The sequence below is a fragment of the Bufo bufo genome, chromosome 5 (genome assembly GCF_905171765.1).
Source record: "Bufo bufo chromosome 5, aBufBuf1.1, whole genome shotgun sequence".
Taxonomy (NCBI): domain Eukaryota; kingdom Metazoa; phylum Chordata; class Amphibia; order Anura; family Bufonidae; genus Bufo; species Bufo bufo.
The window spans coordinates 43,576,126-43,591,224 of record NC_053393.1 but is presented as its reverse complement, the minus strand read 5'-3'; the positions used below and the strand labels follow the sequence as shown (position 1 = coordinate 43,591,224).

General features: G+C 42.1%; 1 protein-coding gene across 1 annotated transcript in view; it reads right to left on the bottom strand.

Annotated features, from left to right (window-relative positions):
• The window catches only part of FAM83A (family with sequence similarity 83 member A), a 41,425-nt gene extending 27,010 nt beyond the window's left edge, over positions 1 to 14,415 (bottom strand). Inside the window, exon 1 of the mRNA XM_040433033.1 lies at positions 13,930 to 14,415. Coding sequence (XP_040288967.1) covers positions 13,930 to 14,415 — 486 coding nt within the window. The remainder of the gene's footprint in view (positions 1 to 13,929) is intronic.
• Positions 14,416 to 15,099: the final 684 nt, after the last annotated feature.

Sequence of the window (15,099 nt, the reverse complement as noted above, 5' to 3'; positions counted from 1 at the left end):
TAATGCACACCTCAGCTGCTGCAGAACCTCATAATACACACCTCAGCTGCTGCAGAACATCGTAATACACACCTCAACTGCTGCAGAACCTCATAATACACACATTAGCTGCTGCAGAACATCATAATACACACCTCAGCTGCTGCAGAACCTCCTAATACACACCTCAGCTGCTGCAGAACCTCCTAATACACACCTCAGCCGCTGCAGAACATCATAATACTGACCTCAGCTGCTGCAGAACCTCACAATACACACCTCAGCTGCTGCAAAACCTCATAATACTGACCTCAGCTGCTGCAGAACCTCATAATACACACCTCAGCTGCTGCAGAACATCATAATACACACCTCAGCTGCTGCAGAACATCGTAATACACACCTCAACTGCTGCAGAACCTCATAATACACACCTCAGCTGCTGCAGAACATCCTAATTCACACCTCAGCTGCTGCAGAATATCAATAATATCAGCATACAGTACTCAAATAATACTAGCATACAGTGCTGAAATCATACCACCATACAGTGCTCAGATAATATCAGCGTACAATGCTCATTGGCATACAGTGACCACGTAATAGTTCAAATTCTTAGGCTAATCTATTATGTCTAAACAATACTTCTGTACAATTAATATTAGGATTCCTGCCGGTGACGAGCTTTGTGGGTGCACTTTAGCCGCAGCCCGTTTCCTCAGGTTCCCATGAGCTAGCCATCATTGTTGAGTAAAAGGTTAGTGCCGTACAACCCATGACCACAAGATTATCACGGCCCATGCCGAAAGTGCAAAACTATAAACGGCAGATACTTGTACGCTGCTCCTGGGCATTGTGCTTCCTCAGCTCAGGTGTTTTATATCATTGCTGGTTGGTAAGAGGCTCATGTCCACCCGGGAGCACAGATCCATTATCTTCTATCATGTCTACTGTTCTAAACAACCGGTCGTTATATAACAACAGGGAAGAAGAGAGGTAAGGAGTATGACTGGTCTGACGGGATAGTGACATCTTAATCTGGGTAGTTAGCAGGTTATCGGCAGCCACGACCATCTGATAACTGCTGGTAACTTGCAGGTGGCAGGGTCCAGCTCACCCACCAGAGAACCAGAGGATCCTCCAGCGGGCTCAAACTTTCATACTATAATGGACCCCAAAAGTGGAAAACCTTTCTTAAAGGGGTTCTCCCAAGACTAATGTAAAAAATTAAAATAAGACATCATATAGGACATGACAACCTCTTTCTAACAAAACTAGAACCAGCCCTGTACCTCACATGGATCCAGAGAATGAATGAATGGACCTCACATGGATCCATTCATTGCTCCAGTTGTTCTGCTAGAGTCTCTTCAGGCTCAGAGGGTGTGTGTCCTTTCTGCTGCAGCTCCATTCCTGTACGACACATAGGGCACAACTACACTGCAACATGTGTCGCGTGACAATTTTTAAAATGATAGTCTATTGTGTCGCACTGCAACTGCGACAGTCGCAGAAAAATCCATTTTTGCGACTGTCGTGTCGCAGTCGCAGCATATCGCAGTGCGACACCATAGACTAACATTATAAAAATTGTCGCGCGACAAATGTCGTCGTATAGCCCTAGCCTAACTCTCATAGCTTCTGACAGAAGATATGGCTGGTGACAGTTGAAGATTTAAACTGAGCACGTTGGACCACCAAAGTAAGGTGGACAAGAAATAAGGAAAAGAACAAACAGCAGGTGGCGCTATACAGATACATTTTATTGAATAGCTCAGTGGCTATACTAAATTTTTAATCACATGCAATTACAAAAGTGTTCAGATCCAGGGGCTGGGTTGAAAACTGCAGAATATTATTCGTGGCACAACCCCCTTTAAAGGCCCTTTGGAAAAGCTGCAACCTGATTTCTTACTAGGAACAAGTAATCCATTTTTTCCCTCTGGACCATTTTATATAAATCTGTCTCATCAGATATTACTTGCAACAACAAAGAACAACAGAAGAATCACTCAAGAGAAGGTGTTTTTAGAAAAATGTATCTCCAGGGCAGATGAAGGTTTTCAAGGAATGTATTGAAGTGGTTTATCTAGAGATTTTCATCCCATAAATCAAGTATGTTCCCTTTCACTCATAGCAGGTAGAGATCTTGAAAATGGTGAGTTTTGGCCTTTTTGCACTGGCCAAACATGGAGGCAATTATTGGGAAGGAGCGTTCCTAGGAGTAGATAATTATTCTGAGTAAAGGTGCTGCCACTCATCCCATGAATAAGTATTGGTAATGCAGACCCCGGCCTCATGCTCCTGTAATTCGCCCACTGGCTCCTGGTATTGCCCATTCGGCTCAGGTAGGAGAGTGTTAGGTCCCGGGCTACTTGACAAACCTTGGCATGGTGCCCGGGCTTAGACATGTTCTACACCGTAGGACATGTTGACTAATATCTTAATTTTAAAATCAGTTTGAGGGTTTAGTAAGACTGCAGAGTGCACCTGTCTTTGCTATAATTTTGTAATGCAGACCCCAGAATCATTTTGAGCAACAGATCCTCCTGTGTAAAAACAGTGATTCTGTATGGGGAGGAATGATCGCTGTAACGATTGGTCATCCCCCATACAGAGATGATGATTGCTGCATGTAAATGCAGCTCTCGCCTCCTCAAACGAGCAGGAAATAATGGGAAGGAACGGTTTGTTCCTGGTATTTCGCTGCTTTTTTAGAAATCTACAGAAAACTTTATGTGCATAAAATAAGAAGCCTGAGAAGACTTTAAGGTCCATCATTGATGAAATCATTATCCCAAAGTCATTAAATCCATAATGTTATAATTCAGAAAACCCAGATAGGACATTGCAGGTACTGTACACTGCAGTGATGTCATCTGTATGAGGCATCCATTATGACATTTATAACACAGCAGCTGCAGTGATGTCATCAGTCTTACAGCTGTGACAGATCTCTCATTATGACATCAGGCATAAATAACCTCAGCGTACACATTTAGGTGCCATTTCTTTTGTAGAGGTTTTTGCCAAAACTACTTTTGGTCCCGGGGGAAATAGAATTTCTGCTTCTTTACGACTTTGCCTCCAGTTCTTCCTGTCACTCTCATTTTGTCACTACTGGACATCACAATCTCACATGACGTTGCAACAAAACCAGAGTGACAGGAGAGTATCCGCAGATTCTTCCAGAAACCATAAAAATGTACACGTCACCGAATTGACCTAATAAAATTGCATTGACAGATTCACTAGTATATATTTTTAAAAAAGGAGCCCATAGCGATGGCCACAATGGGCCCCCATTATGGGGTTGAGTTTTAGCACCCAGAAAAGAAGGGCTTTTTCTTTTGGTTTGTCCCTTTCCATGACCCTTGTGGCCACTTCCTAATTCCATGCAGTTCCTCTGGAGATCTCTGGGTTCTGACCACCCAGAGGGGGATGAGACCAAGCAGGTCTTGGCCCCTCTCTCTCCATGGACCTCGTAGCATCTATGTTTTCTACCTCTATGATATCTACTACACCTTTTGAATACATTTTTTCCATGACCACTAAGAATATTGGTGCACACTATTGAAGTTATACACCAGTTTCTTGATTTTAAAAAGTCACACATTTTGTGTCCAAATTTGCAAATTTACAATCCTCCGCTGCTCTTGGCATTTTAAAAAATGTGGAAGGGACATGCCCACCTTGGCCCGACACATTTAAAATAATTCACACCAGAAAACTAGAGTGAAATTTCCGCCAGTGCATAGGTGGCCTAGATTTCAGTTTGTGGCCATTGATTAAGAAGAGAGGGCCTCTTAATAAATTTGGTGCCTCTTACTCTGGCAGACAAAATGCCAAACTTTAGAAGACGTGCCGTGTTGTCTTCTTCTTCTCTGAATGTGCTTCATTCATCATTCTGACTACTGTACTACACGTGATGCAATCATACTCGTATCTGTCATGCAGTGCTGGGTTAGGTGAGGCCGTGCCGATCACCTCGTGAGGCGGCAATGTCAGGGGTTCACACCCATTCACACCAGAGAACAACAGAGCCATTTATATTTCTATGGCTGAGACTTGGTTTATTTTGCATAATAGTTTGCATGACACGTACTTAATATGGGATTGATCCTTGATTTTCAGAGATATGTAGATGGCTGAGACTTGGTTTGTTCGTTTTGCTTTATTGAAGCGATCACTTTTGGTTTACCATATAGTGCCCAAATAATACAAACATACAGCGCTCAAATAACAATTTCCAATAGCTTTTCATAGGTTCTAGGTGCCAATGCTATCCAGGGATACTGGTGACCCTTCTGTAGTGGCATGGGATGTACCCTGTGTGACTGCCCTGATGGTAAATAGCCCATACGGCCACTTCATTGGCTGTCATCCATCTATGATTAGAATTGGATGAATGGTAAATAGTCTATGGTCACCATTGTCTCATGAGACAACCGCTTTCCATAAGCCCTATTTGAGCATATGGACACCATAGAGGGGCCCCTGCTCAGAATCCCACTCTATGAGCCAGGGGCGCTAACAAAGTATGGTTTTTGTTATGGCAAACCTGGACTGATCATTTCTTTGAATATGTCCATAGGAATTTCCTGGCACATTAATTAATGTTATGGGCAAGAAACCAAGTTGCCGTTAATGGCTAACATAGTGCATGTGACTACCTGAAGACTGGACGTTGCCGAGATATTCCTTTGCTGTGTATAACCTCTCCAAAAGATGACCACCAGTTTGAGAAGACCACCCAGGATCTCAATTTTTGATTTACAACCTGAGTGTTATTGGCCTCTCCTTTGAGAAGACCACCCCACTAGAAGACCTGGCAATAGTGCACTGTACATATCTTCATGTCCCGTCAGTTCAACCCAAGTCTTATCATAGCCAGAAGTGCACGCAGACATGAATAATTATGGGTTCTATACAGGAGAGGACATATTAATGGTGACTACTGGTTGTAGTCAATGGAGAACATTCAAAACAAGGTAATGTTACCAGTGGGGTTCCACAGGGATCTGTACTGGGACCGATTTTGTTTAATATCTTCATAAGTGATATTGCAAAAGGCCTCGCTGGTAAGGTTTGTCTTTTTGCTGATGACACAAAGATATGTAACAGGGTTGATGTTCCTGGAGGGAAACGCCAAATGGAAAAGGATTTAGGAAAACTAGAAGAATGGTCAGAACTCTGGAAACTGAAATTTAATGTGGATAAGTGCAAGATAATGCACCTGGGGCGTAAAAACCCAAGGGCAGAATATAGAATATTTGACACAGTCCTGACCTCAGTATCTGAGGAAAGGGATTTAGGAGTAATTATTTCAGAAGACTTAAAGGTGGGAAGACAATGTAATAGAGCAGCACGAAATGCCAGCAGAATGCTTGGATGTATAGGGAGAGGTATAAGCAGTAGAAAGAGTGAAGTGCTTATGCCGCTGTACAGAACACTGGTGAGACCTCACTTGGAGTATTGTGCGCAGTACTGGAGGCCATATCTCCAGAAGGATATAGATACTCTAGAGAGAGTTCAGAGAAGAGCTACTAAACTAGTACATGGATTGCAGGATAAAACTTACCAGGAAAGGTTAAAGGACCTTAATATGTATAGCTTGGAAGAAAGAAGAGACAGAGGGGATATGATAGAAACTTTTAAATACATAAAGGGAATCAACTCGGTAAAGGAAGAGAGCATATTTAAAAGAAGAAAAACTACCACAAGAGGACACAGTTTTAAATTAGAGGGGCAAAGGTTTAAAAGTAATATAAGGAAGTATTACTTTACTGAGAGAGTAGTGGATGCATGGAATAGCCTTCCTGCAGAAGTGGTAGCTGCAAATACAGTGGAGGGGTTTAAGCATGCATGGGATAGGCATAAGGCCATCCTTCATATAAGATAGGGCCGGGGGCTATCCATAGTATTCAGTATATTGGGCAGACTAGATGGGCCAAATGGTTCTTATCTGCCGACACATTCTATGTTTCTATGTTTCTATGTTACTGCTCCTCACAGTTCACATCCTCTCAGGCTGGAAGGCAGAAGCTAATGTTGAATCATTTCCTGTCTTAAGGCTGCAAAAACAGAGACGTTCTGAGTTCAAAAGTCAATAAATCCTGCTGCTATCAGTATGTAACATTTATTTTCAGAAAGCCCCAAAAATAATGAATTCATATGTCCAAAAAATACAGAAGTAGGGTACAGGGCAGGCCCATCATACCTAAACCAGCTCCACAATAACTGGTAACAGCTGAATACCATATATCTAATGTATAGGCCCACGTTTCTGTATGGCCTTTGTTATCCAGGATGGGACAAGGTGCATTTAGTCTATGGCCCCACCAACAAAGCTTTATTGCCTGCCCACACACCCACTGCATAAACCATAGTCCAGTCTTACCCCTGAGAAGCAGATGCCCTTTCCAGATGAGTGACCCAAGACATGATTTTTTTGCGTCTAATTGAAAATCCATGCATGTATCAATGGAGAAGGTTTCGATTACTATTCGGCCATCCGGTATCCCTCCCGACTGTCTCATACGTGCTCCATTTGCCTGATTGTGTATGTCTCAAGGAGGAGATGGGAGCAAGTCGTGCTAGATTTCTCTGGTGGCAGCTTGTCTCTTTGAGAGCAGGATCGGATCGGTTACTTACTAGAAGTTCAAAATGGCTGACTCTTCTTTCACCTAGCTGACATGAACCTACTGTGAATGGCCAGCTTCCTACATGCCACAGCAGATCAAAGTCTATAGGGGTACCAAGGCAAAATGTGTGGGATCACCATCATGTTTTTAGAAGGGAAAAACATACAGAGTTCTAAAAAACAGTACACTAATGCTGTCAAGGATTGCCTATATTGTAGTGCTATACCGCATGGTCACCAATTGCCAGATAAATTTGGCTTGTCCCAGCCCAAAAACAGGCAGGGCTTATGTAAACCCCACCCATAAGTGGGCATTTATTTATGTGCTGTGCCCAAAAGCAAAGCTAGTCGAAAAGCACCATAAGAAATTAAAGCTGTGATTGGTTGTTATGGGCTTCAAAGAGTTTTTTTTTTGGACAGTTTCATAAATCTGCCCCATAGCGCCATACAGGACCTAAATAATACTGCCGTAGGTACTGTGATGTTCCCAGCATCCATAGTGTCATACTGACACCACCAGATAGAAAACTGTTCCTATAGGAATCTATGGAATCGTTGTCACCATACCATGCTGGCAGCACCATTCTGCGAGGGCCGTATGTAAGCAAATGGGGGCCGAGTGTAGAGCGGGCCCTACAGTACATGGTGGAGACAGAATAATGGAGGCCTCTATGGATCTTATAGAGGGGAGAGTCTCTTAATCAGTCTGTTTTTCCAAAGAGCAGCTTAGTAAGACTTAGTAAGTCTCTACTTGTTAGAAAGGTCCCCTGACAATAAGCTGATCACATAGCGATCCTGGTAACCTGGTAAGTGTTCAATTTCCCTGCAGCACCACCACAGGAGAAATGAAGTATTACACAGTGTTCATTCAAATAAACAAGGACAGGAACAGAGGACCCCCCTCTATTAATTCAGAATTCTCTAATAGGTATATGACTATGGATTTTCTAAACTGGACAATCCTTTTAATGAAGTCATTTCAGGTCTGTGAATAAACATAAACCGTGCCACAAAAAGCAATGATGTCAATCCATACAATTCGAGAAGAACAGATAATGTATCCTGTGTGGACTCCTCTTAAATGGGTTAACCATGATTAATGTAAAAAGTGAAAATCAGACATCATATAGGACATGACAATCTCTTTCTAACAAAGCTAGAACCAGCCCTGTACCTCACATGGATCCAGAGATCTCCACAGCTCCAATTGCTCTGCTAGATTAATTTCAAGCTGCAGCTTGGAGGGTGTGTCCTTTCTCAGTTTTTTTTTATTTTTACAAGTGCTTCTCAGGGGGGGCAGGCATGTTCTATCTGCTGCAGCTCTCCCCCCTCTTACAGCTCAGGGGGTATGTCCTTTCACAGGAGGCATGTCCTTTTTGCTGCAGCTCTCTCCCTGTAACTGTCCCAGCTTCTAACAGTAGATATGGCTGGTTGCAGTTGAAGAATGGAATTGAGCATGTGTGACCACCTCGGTGAGGTGGACAGAGAAATAAGGAAAAGAACAAATAACAGTTGGCACTATACATAAAAATTTTCAGATACATGTGCTTCTTTGAAAAATGTAGAATTTTTTTGTGTGGGACAACCCCTTTAGAGCTGTCCCTTTGTCCAGCTCAGCTTTAGAGGTGACCATAATAAATTTTATACACACATTGGCCAATCCAAGCCATTCTGAGATTGTTTTCTCGTTACACATTGTACTTCATGATAGTCATAAATTTAAGTCAATATATTTCACCTTTAGTGAAACATTTAGAAAAATTCACAATTTTCAAAAATTAAAACAGAAAGTGATACCTCATAAAATATTTATTACTTAAGATTTCCCATATGTCTACTTTATGTTGGCATCATTTTGTAAATGTCATTTTATTTTTTTAGGACGTTAGAAGGCTTAGAATTACGAAAATTACGAAACCCACTTTTTAAGGACCAGTTCAGGTCTGCAGTCACTTTGTGGGGCTTACATAGTGGAAACCCCCCATAAATGATCCCATTGTATAAACTACACTACTCAAGTTACTGAAAACTGATTTTACAAACTTTGTTAACCCTTTAGGTATTCCACAAGAATTAAAGGAAAATGGAGATTAAATTTCACTTTTTTGGCAGATTATCCATTTTTTTCTTTAACAGGGTTAACAGCCAAACAAAACTCAATATTTATTACCCTGATTCTGCGGTTTACAGAAACACCCCACATGTGGTTGTAAACTGATGTAAGGGCACACAGCAGGGCGCAGAAGAAAAGAAGCACCATATGGTTTTTGGAAGGCAGATTTTGCTATCCCATTTGAAGCCCCCATGATGCACCCTTACAGTAGAAACTCCCAAAAAGTAACCCTATTTTGGAAACTAGGGGATAAGGTGCCAGTGTTATTGGTACTATTTTGGGGTACATATGATTTTTAATTGCTCTATACGTTTTTTTGTGATGCAAGGTAACCAAAAAATGGCTGTTTTGGCACCGTTTTTATTTTTTATTTTTTACAACATTCATCTGACTGAGTGGATCATGTGCTATTTTTATAGAGCAGATTGTTACGGACGCAATGATATCAAATATGTCTACTTTCTTTGTTTGTTTGTTTCAGTTGTGTCTCCATTTTCTGAACGCCTTATTTTTTTTATTTTTCTACTGATCGTCTTGTGCAGGGGCTCGTTTTTTGCATGAAGAGTTGACGTTTTTATTGGTACCATTTTTGGGTACATATGATTTTTTGATCATTCATTATTACACTTTATGGGGCAAGGTGACCAAAAATAGTTTGTTTTGACACAGTTTTAATTTATTTATTTTTACAGCGTTCACCTGAGGGTTAAGTCATGTGAAATTGTTATAGAGCAGATCGTTACGGATGTGGTAATACCTAATATGTATACTTTTTCTTATTTATTTATTAAAAGTTTTACACAATAATAGCATTTTTGAAACCCCAAAAATGATGTTTTAGTGTCTCCATAGTCTGAGAGCCATAGCTTTTTTTTTTTTACCTGATTGTCTGAGGTTGGGCCTCATTGTTTGCGGGAGGAGGTGACGGTTTGATTGGTACTATTTTGGGGGGCATATGCCTTTTTGATCACTTGGTGTTGCACTTTATGTGATGTTAGGTGACAAAAAATTGCTTTTTTGGCACTGTTTTTATTTTTATTTTTTTACGGTATTTACCTGAGGGGTTAGGTCATGTGATATTTTTATAGAGCAGGTTGATACGGATGCGGCAATACCTAATACCTAATGTCTACTTTATTTCACTTTAACACAATAATAGCAGTTTTGAAGCAAAAAAAAAATCATATTTTAGTGTCTCCATTGTCTGAGAGTCATAGTTTTTTTTATTTTTTGACTGATTGTCTTATGTCTCATTTTTTGCGGGATGACGTGATGGTTTCATTGGTACTAATTTGGGGGGCATACGCCTTTTTCTTCGCTTGGTGTTGCATTTTTTGTGATGTAAGGTGACAAAAAATAGCTTTTTTGGCACTGTTTTTTTTATAGTGTTCAGCTGAGGGGTTAGGTAATGTGCTATTTTTATAGAGCTGGTTGTTACGGATGCGGCAATACCAAATATGTATACTTTTTTTTTATTTATTTCACTTTAGCACAATAATAGCATATTTAAAACAAAAAAATTATGTTTTAGTGTATCCATGTTCTGAGAGCTATATATTTATCCAGCTCTTCTTGATTGATGCCACGGTCCACCGCATCGTTGCCGAAATCCCGCGCCTGCGCCGTTCACTTCTGTATTTTGCGCAGGCGCAGTGAGTGAATGATGCGCAGCGCTGCGCTCCTGGTGCCGGATTCCTCACTGCGCCTGCGCCGACTACGTCACAGTGAGAAAGCCGGCGTCAGGAGAGCGGCCTTCACTCACTGCGCCTGCGCCGAAGACAGAAGTGAGCGGCGCAGGCGCGGGATTTCGTCAACGATGCGGTGGACCGTGGCATCAATCAAGAGGAGCTGGGCGGGCAGAACAGGGGACCTGGGCGGGATAAAGCGTGAGTAGACGGAGCCTCTAGGTGCTGATTTTACGCCCACATAGCACCTAGAGGCTCATTAGCATATAATAAAAGTGCTTTTTTTTACAAAAACGGCTGCAGGGACAAATGTTCGAAACATACTGTTATGTAGTGCTGACATTAGCGCATCGCTATATCAGTCAGCTACATAACAGTATTTCTGGTGGTAGAAGCCCTTTAATGGCATTATATGGACAACATATGGTACATATCTTGGCAAATTGTGTTAGGTTGTCTGGAGATGGACCAGGTCCGCCCCCTGACTAGTCAGCGTTGATGGAGTATGGTCTGAGAAGTGCAAGGAAGAAGACATGTGTGTTACAGCTCCTGCACAGCTAGACCCAAGTTCAGGGAACCCCAATCTCTGAGTTTACAATTGCCGTAGGAGTAACTGCCCTACTAAAGTACTTCAAAGAGAGAGACCAGACATATGAGAAGGTCTAGAACTCACAAGGCTGTGCAAGCTTCAGACAGCAAGGTATTGCGCTCGTTTAGGGCAGAAAGACTTTACTGCTGTAGAAGGATTATTGCTGAGGCAACCTCCACACTTTGAGAGAGATTGGCCGCCTGTATCTCAGTTCTGCACCCCTCAGTCCGGGAACTGCAGAAATAACAAAAACCTTAGTGCAAGCCTATGGTGAGACTGAAAAGTATTTTGAGAGAGAGAGAGAGGAAGTACTATAACCACCATCATTGTTGCTGTAGAGAATATTGCACTGTGGAACTATGGAACTGTGTCATGTACTACGAAACCCTATCATCAACTTAGTAAAGTAATAGATACCAGATGCAAGTGTATTAACCCTAACTGCTTTACGTCTAGCTCTCCTGCTGACGAAGCTCACACGAAACGCGTGTTATGGGGTGCTGCGACTCCAGCATTATAGGGCGCGTTTACCTTTACTCACATTGACAGTCACAGCTACATCTGCACAGATTATAGGTACTGAGGGGCTAGGAATAAGGCGGTCAGGATTAATACACTGCTGATAGTTACTAGTTGCATCTGGTACCTATTACTATTGCACATTGGTTGTATGGCCTGGTACTGTATATGCATTTGGCCTCATATAAAATTAGACCTTGTCATTTTTACATTACAGCGTATGATGTCATCAGTTGTATTTACATACAGCCGCCCTGATGGTTTTTTGGTCGGCAGAATTATTGGATCCCGGTTGTATTGGATTTTTATCTTTAAACTTATTCAATGAAGTTACGGTATGTTTTTTATGGTGAACTTTAAAAACTGATGGCCTCTTTTTTTTGCTAGATTTTTAATGGGTTGTTGCAGTTCTGAATTTGGACATTGGCTTGGACGTGCTGAGTGTATAACTTTTTCCACAAAACAAAAAATAGCATTCGCCATAATTTGTGACTTATTGATGCCAAAATTCTAAAATGGAATGATAAATTACCCCCTAATAGGTGGCACCAAACTAGCAAATTTGCACATTTTAAAAAATCTCACCCCCCGCGCTGCAGAAAACGTCCACGAGGAAACCATGCACTTTCTTAAAGTCACAGCACGTAGAATTGTACTGTGGATCTCACCCTTTGCTGTGCAACACATGGCAAATCCGCAGCCAAATAATAAGGGTATGTTCAGACTGAGGATTTTGGGCATGGGTTTCAGCGCCGAAAACAGGAGCGAGTCTGCACTGAAACCGCCTCCCATTGTTTTTAATGGGAGGCTGCACCGAAGTTCATGAAGCCGACGGTTTTCAAGATCCATTCTTGGTGCGGTTACCGTGTGGACCCCTCTCAAAGCTGCAGCGGGAGCCTACTCTCGGTTTACCTCCATTGAATGGACCTAAACCTAAAGCGGGCCTCCATGAAAACCCACAGCGGAAACTGCAGCACAGTGCAGCGGCTTCTGACAAAACTTTCTGTGTGAACCTACCCTTAACCGCCGCTTACGTGGAGTTTTACGCGGTCACCTGTCAATGGATGGAAACTGTCAGATTCGCGATTAGTATCCCCGGGGAGGGCAGCAGTTACTGCAGAGCTGCGGGATGCTCTACCCTGACCCCATAACCATCTTGTAGGAACCTGTTCAGGCGGTTCGCCGGTTTTACCCCGGGGGTTATGGCATTGACCTATACATTTTAGTGAACTTATAATTACTTAATGGCGTGTCCCCGCCGGGCAGAGCGATGACTGCGGACTCTGGAATGAGAAATACCCTTCTCCTGAAGCCGTGCGGATATCTTATTCCACTATGTATGAGTGATATCTATTTCTGGGACAGCTGAGTGGCCACCATTATATCTACCATTACACCCTTCGCAGGGGGTGTCGCTTATCTTGTCACCATCACCCCTTGGGAGGTGTAATAGATTGATTGCCAGCCATCTTTTCTAGCATTGACCTTGCTGTCATGGACAGATGTAGCACAGCTGGGTTATCTAGGTGTCGTAGATTAGGTTTGTTACTTGGCCCATTGAGTGGTCTTACATAGGACTGCACCCGCCCCCACAGGTAACATAACAATGTACAATTATGACACATTCAGTTCTGTATTATCAGCACTGGATGTAGCAGGGCTGAGTTAGACATTTAACATGATTCATCTTGATATCTCAATATTGTTATCAGCATCTCCCAAATCTTTGCTGCTGGTATTTCCCTAGTGAAAAAGGGAGGAAAATACAAAATGAAAGGCAAAAAAAACCTACAATTTGTTAAGATGCCGACAAACGGCACGTCCCTAGGCAGCTGCCTATCTGTCGCTACAGCCTGTGATACACTCAGGAATTGTGAAAACTAGTTATATATTATTAGAATTTAGTAAAAATTGAAAGACAGATGTAGCAGTGCCGAGTTTGTCATTTGGCACAACGCATTATAGTGCATTGGATTTTCTCTGGATTTACATAAGTTTGCACGGTAAACCTACTACATTATCTCAACAAAACATGCACAAGCAATGCCGTTCTGCTGTTCAGCTCTGCTACATTTCCAAGTTCAAGTGCAAGAGATCTGAGAGTAAAAGTAAAAATAATATATTAAGCGACATAAGAAGAAATGACGTTTCCAGTAATGAGTGAATCACATGTATTATACCTGAATGTTCTGCAACAGATGGAGCAGAGTTGAGCTTGGGAGATGTAGTAGTGCTAACTTTGTCATATAGCTTATGATTTTATGTGCCATTATTTGTGTATGTAGAGATTTATCATGCATTCATAATAAAGACCTAAAGAGTGAAATAACAAATTCATCTCTGCTACATGCTAAAGTTCACAACATGCTTACTTACATTCAGGGATTGAGCGTGTACCTACCTGACCAGTCCGGTGTATACTCCTCCTGACGGTCTCCCTAATATTATTGGTCTTGTCGCTTTGGAAGTACACAGTGGCACTGGACTTGTCCTTCAGGTAGGGCTTCTCCTCTGAACTCCAGTTGTGGAGCGGCGTGGTGGTCATACTCTTATCAGAATTAGTGGGGTAAAAACTCTCGGACTTGTGGGAATGATTCCCATTATGCACCGACCCGTTCTCACCGTTCTCCGTGAGGCTTTCATTGGCATAGTACGGTTGTTTCACGTTGTCCAATATGTATTGGATCTCTTGCTTCGATAAGAAGTCCACCTCTCCTTCTTCTGTGAGGACCTTATGGAAGTCATCGGATCCACCATCCAAGAGGGCATCCGTCGCCAACCTGGCACTCTCATTGTAGCAGAACTCTGGCTTACTCAGCCTTGACCACTTGTTTTTGGCTTCTTCAAGTCTCTTCTTTATTTTCCCCAATGTTTTACACCTATTCATATTTCCTGGTTTCGGTAAGTTCAGAGGGTTCAATCAAAGGTTTTTAGCAGCTTTCTTGAAGGACTCTCTTATGGTAGATGTTTAGGAGAACCTCGTCAAGACATGTTCAGCAGAAACTTTTTACTTTATCTCAGCAGCTCTCTAAACTGCAAAAAGTCTTCTCTAGAAAGGCAACGGAGCAAGGATCAGAGGGGAAGTGACAGCCCTGTAATCTGCCTTATCTAGGTGGAGACACGCCTTATACCTGTGGGCTACACAGGAGCTTCAGCAACTCCCCTTGTGTTTCTGTCACTCTCATGGTCACACTTACGTAGCTCACCTATCAATGGAGCAGATGACTAGGCAGGTATGAGCTGGAAGCTTTCAACAAAGGTGTCAAAAATGTTCAACAATTTTTTTACTCAGAAGAGTAAGAGCAGAGAACTTGTCAAATTTGATGCAGGATGGTTACAAACTATGTAGTTGCAAATTGGGAAAATGTCTCACTTTACGACTGTTGCAAAAAAAACAGATCAGCAGTTAGAAAGGGGTCTGGCAGCAAATGTTCAATTCCCTGCAGCACCACCACAGGGGAAATGAAGCATTGCATGGTTGCTCATTGAAATCCATGGGCTGTTTGGTGTAAGACATGGACATGCTGGATCTTCCAGAGACTCTTTGAAACTAATTGATGAAGATCCTAAA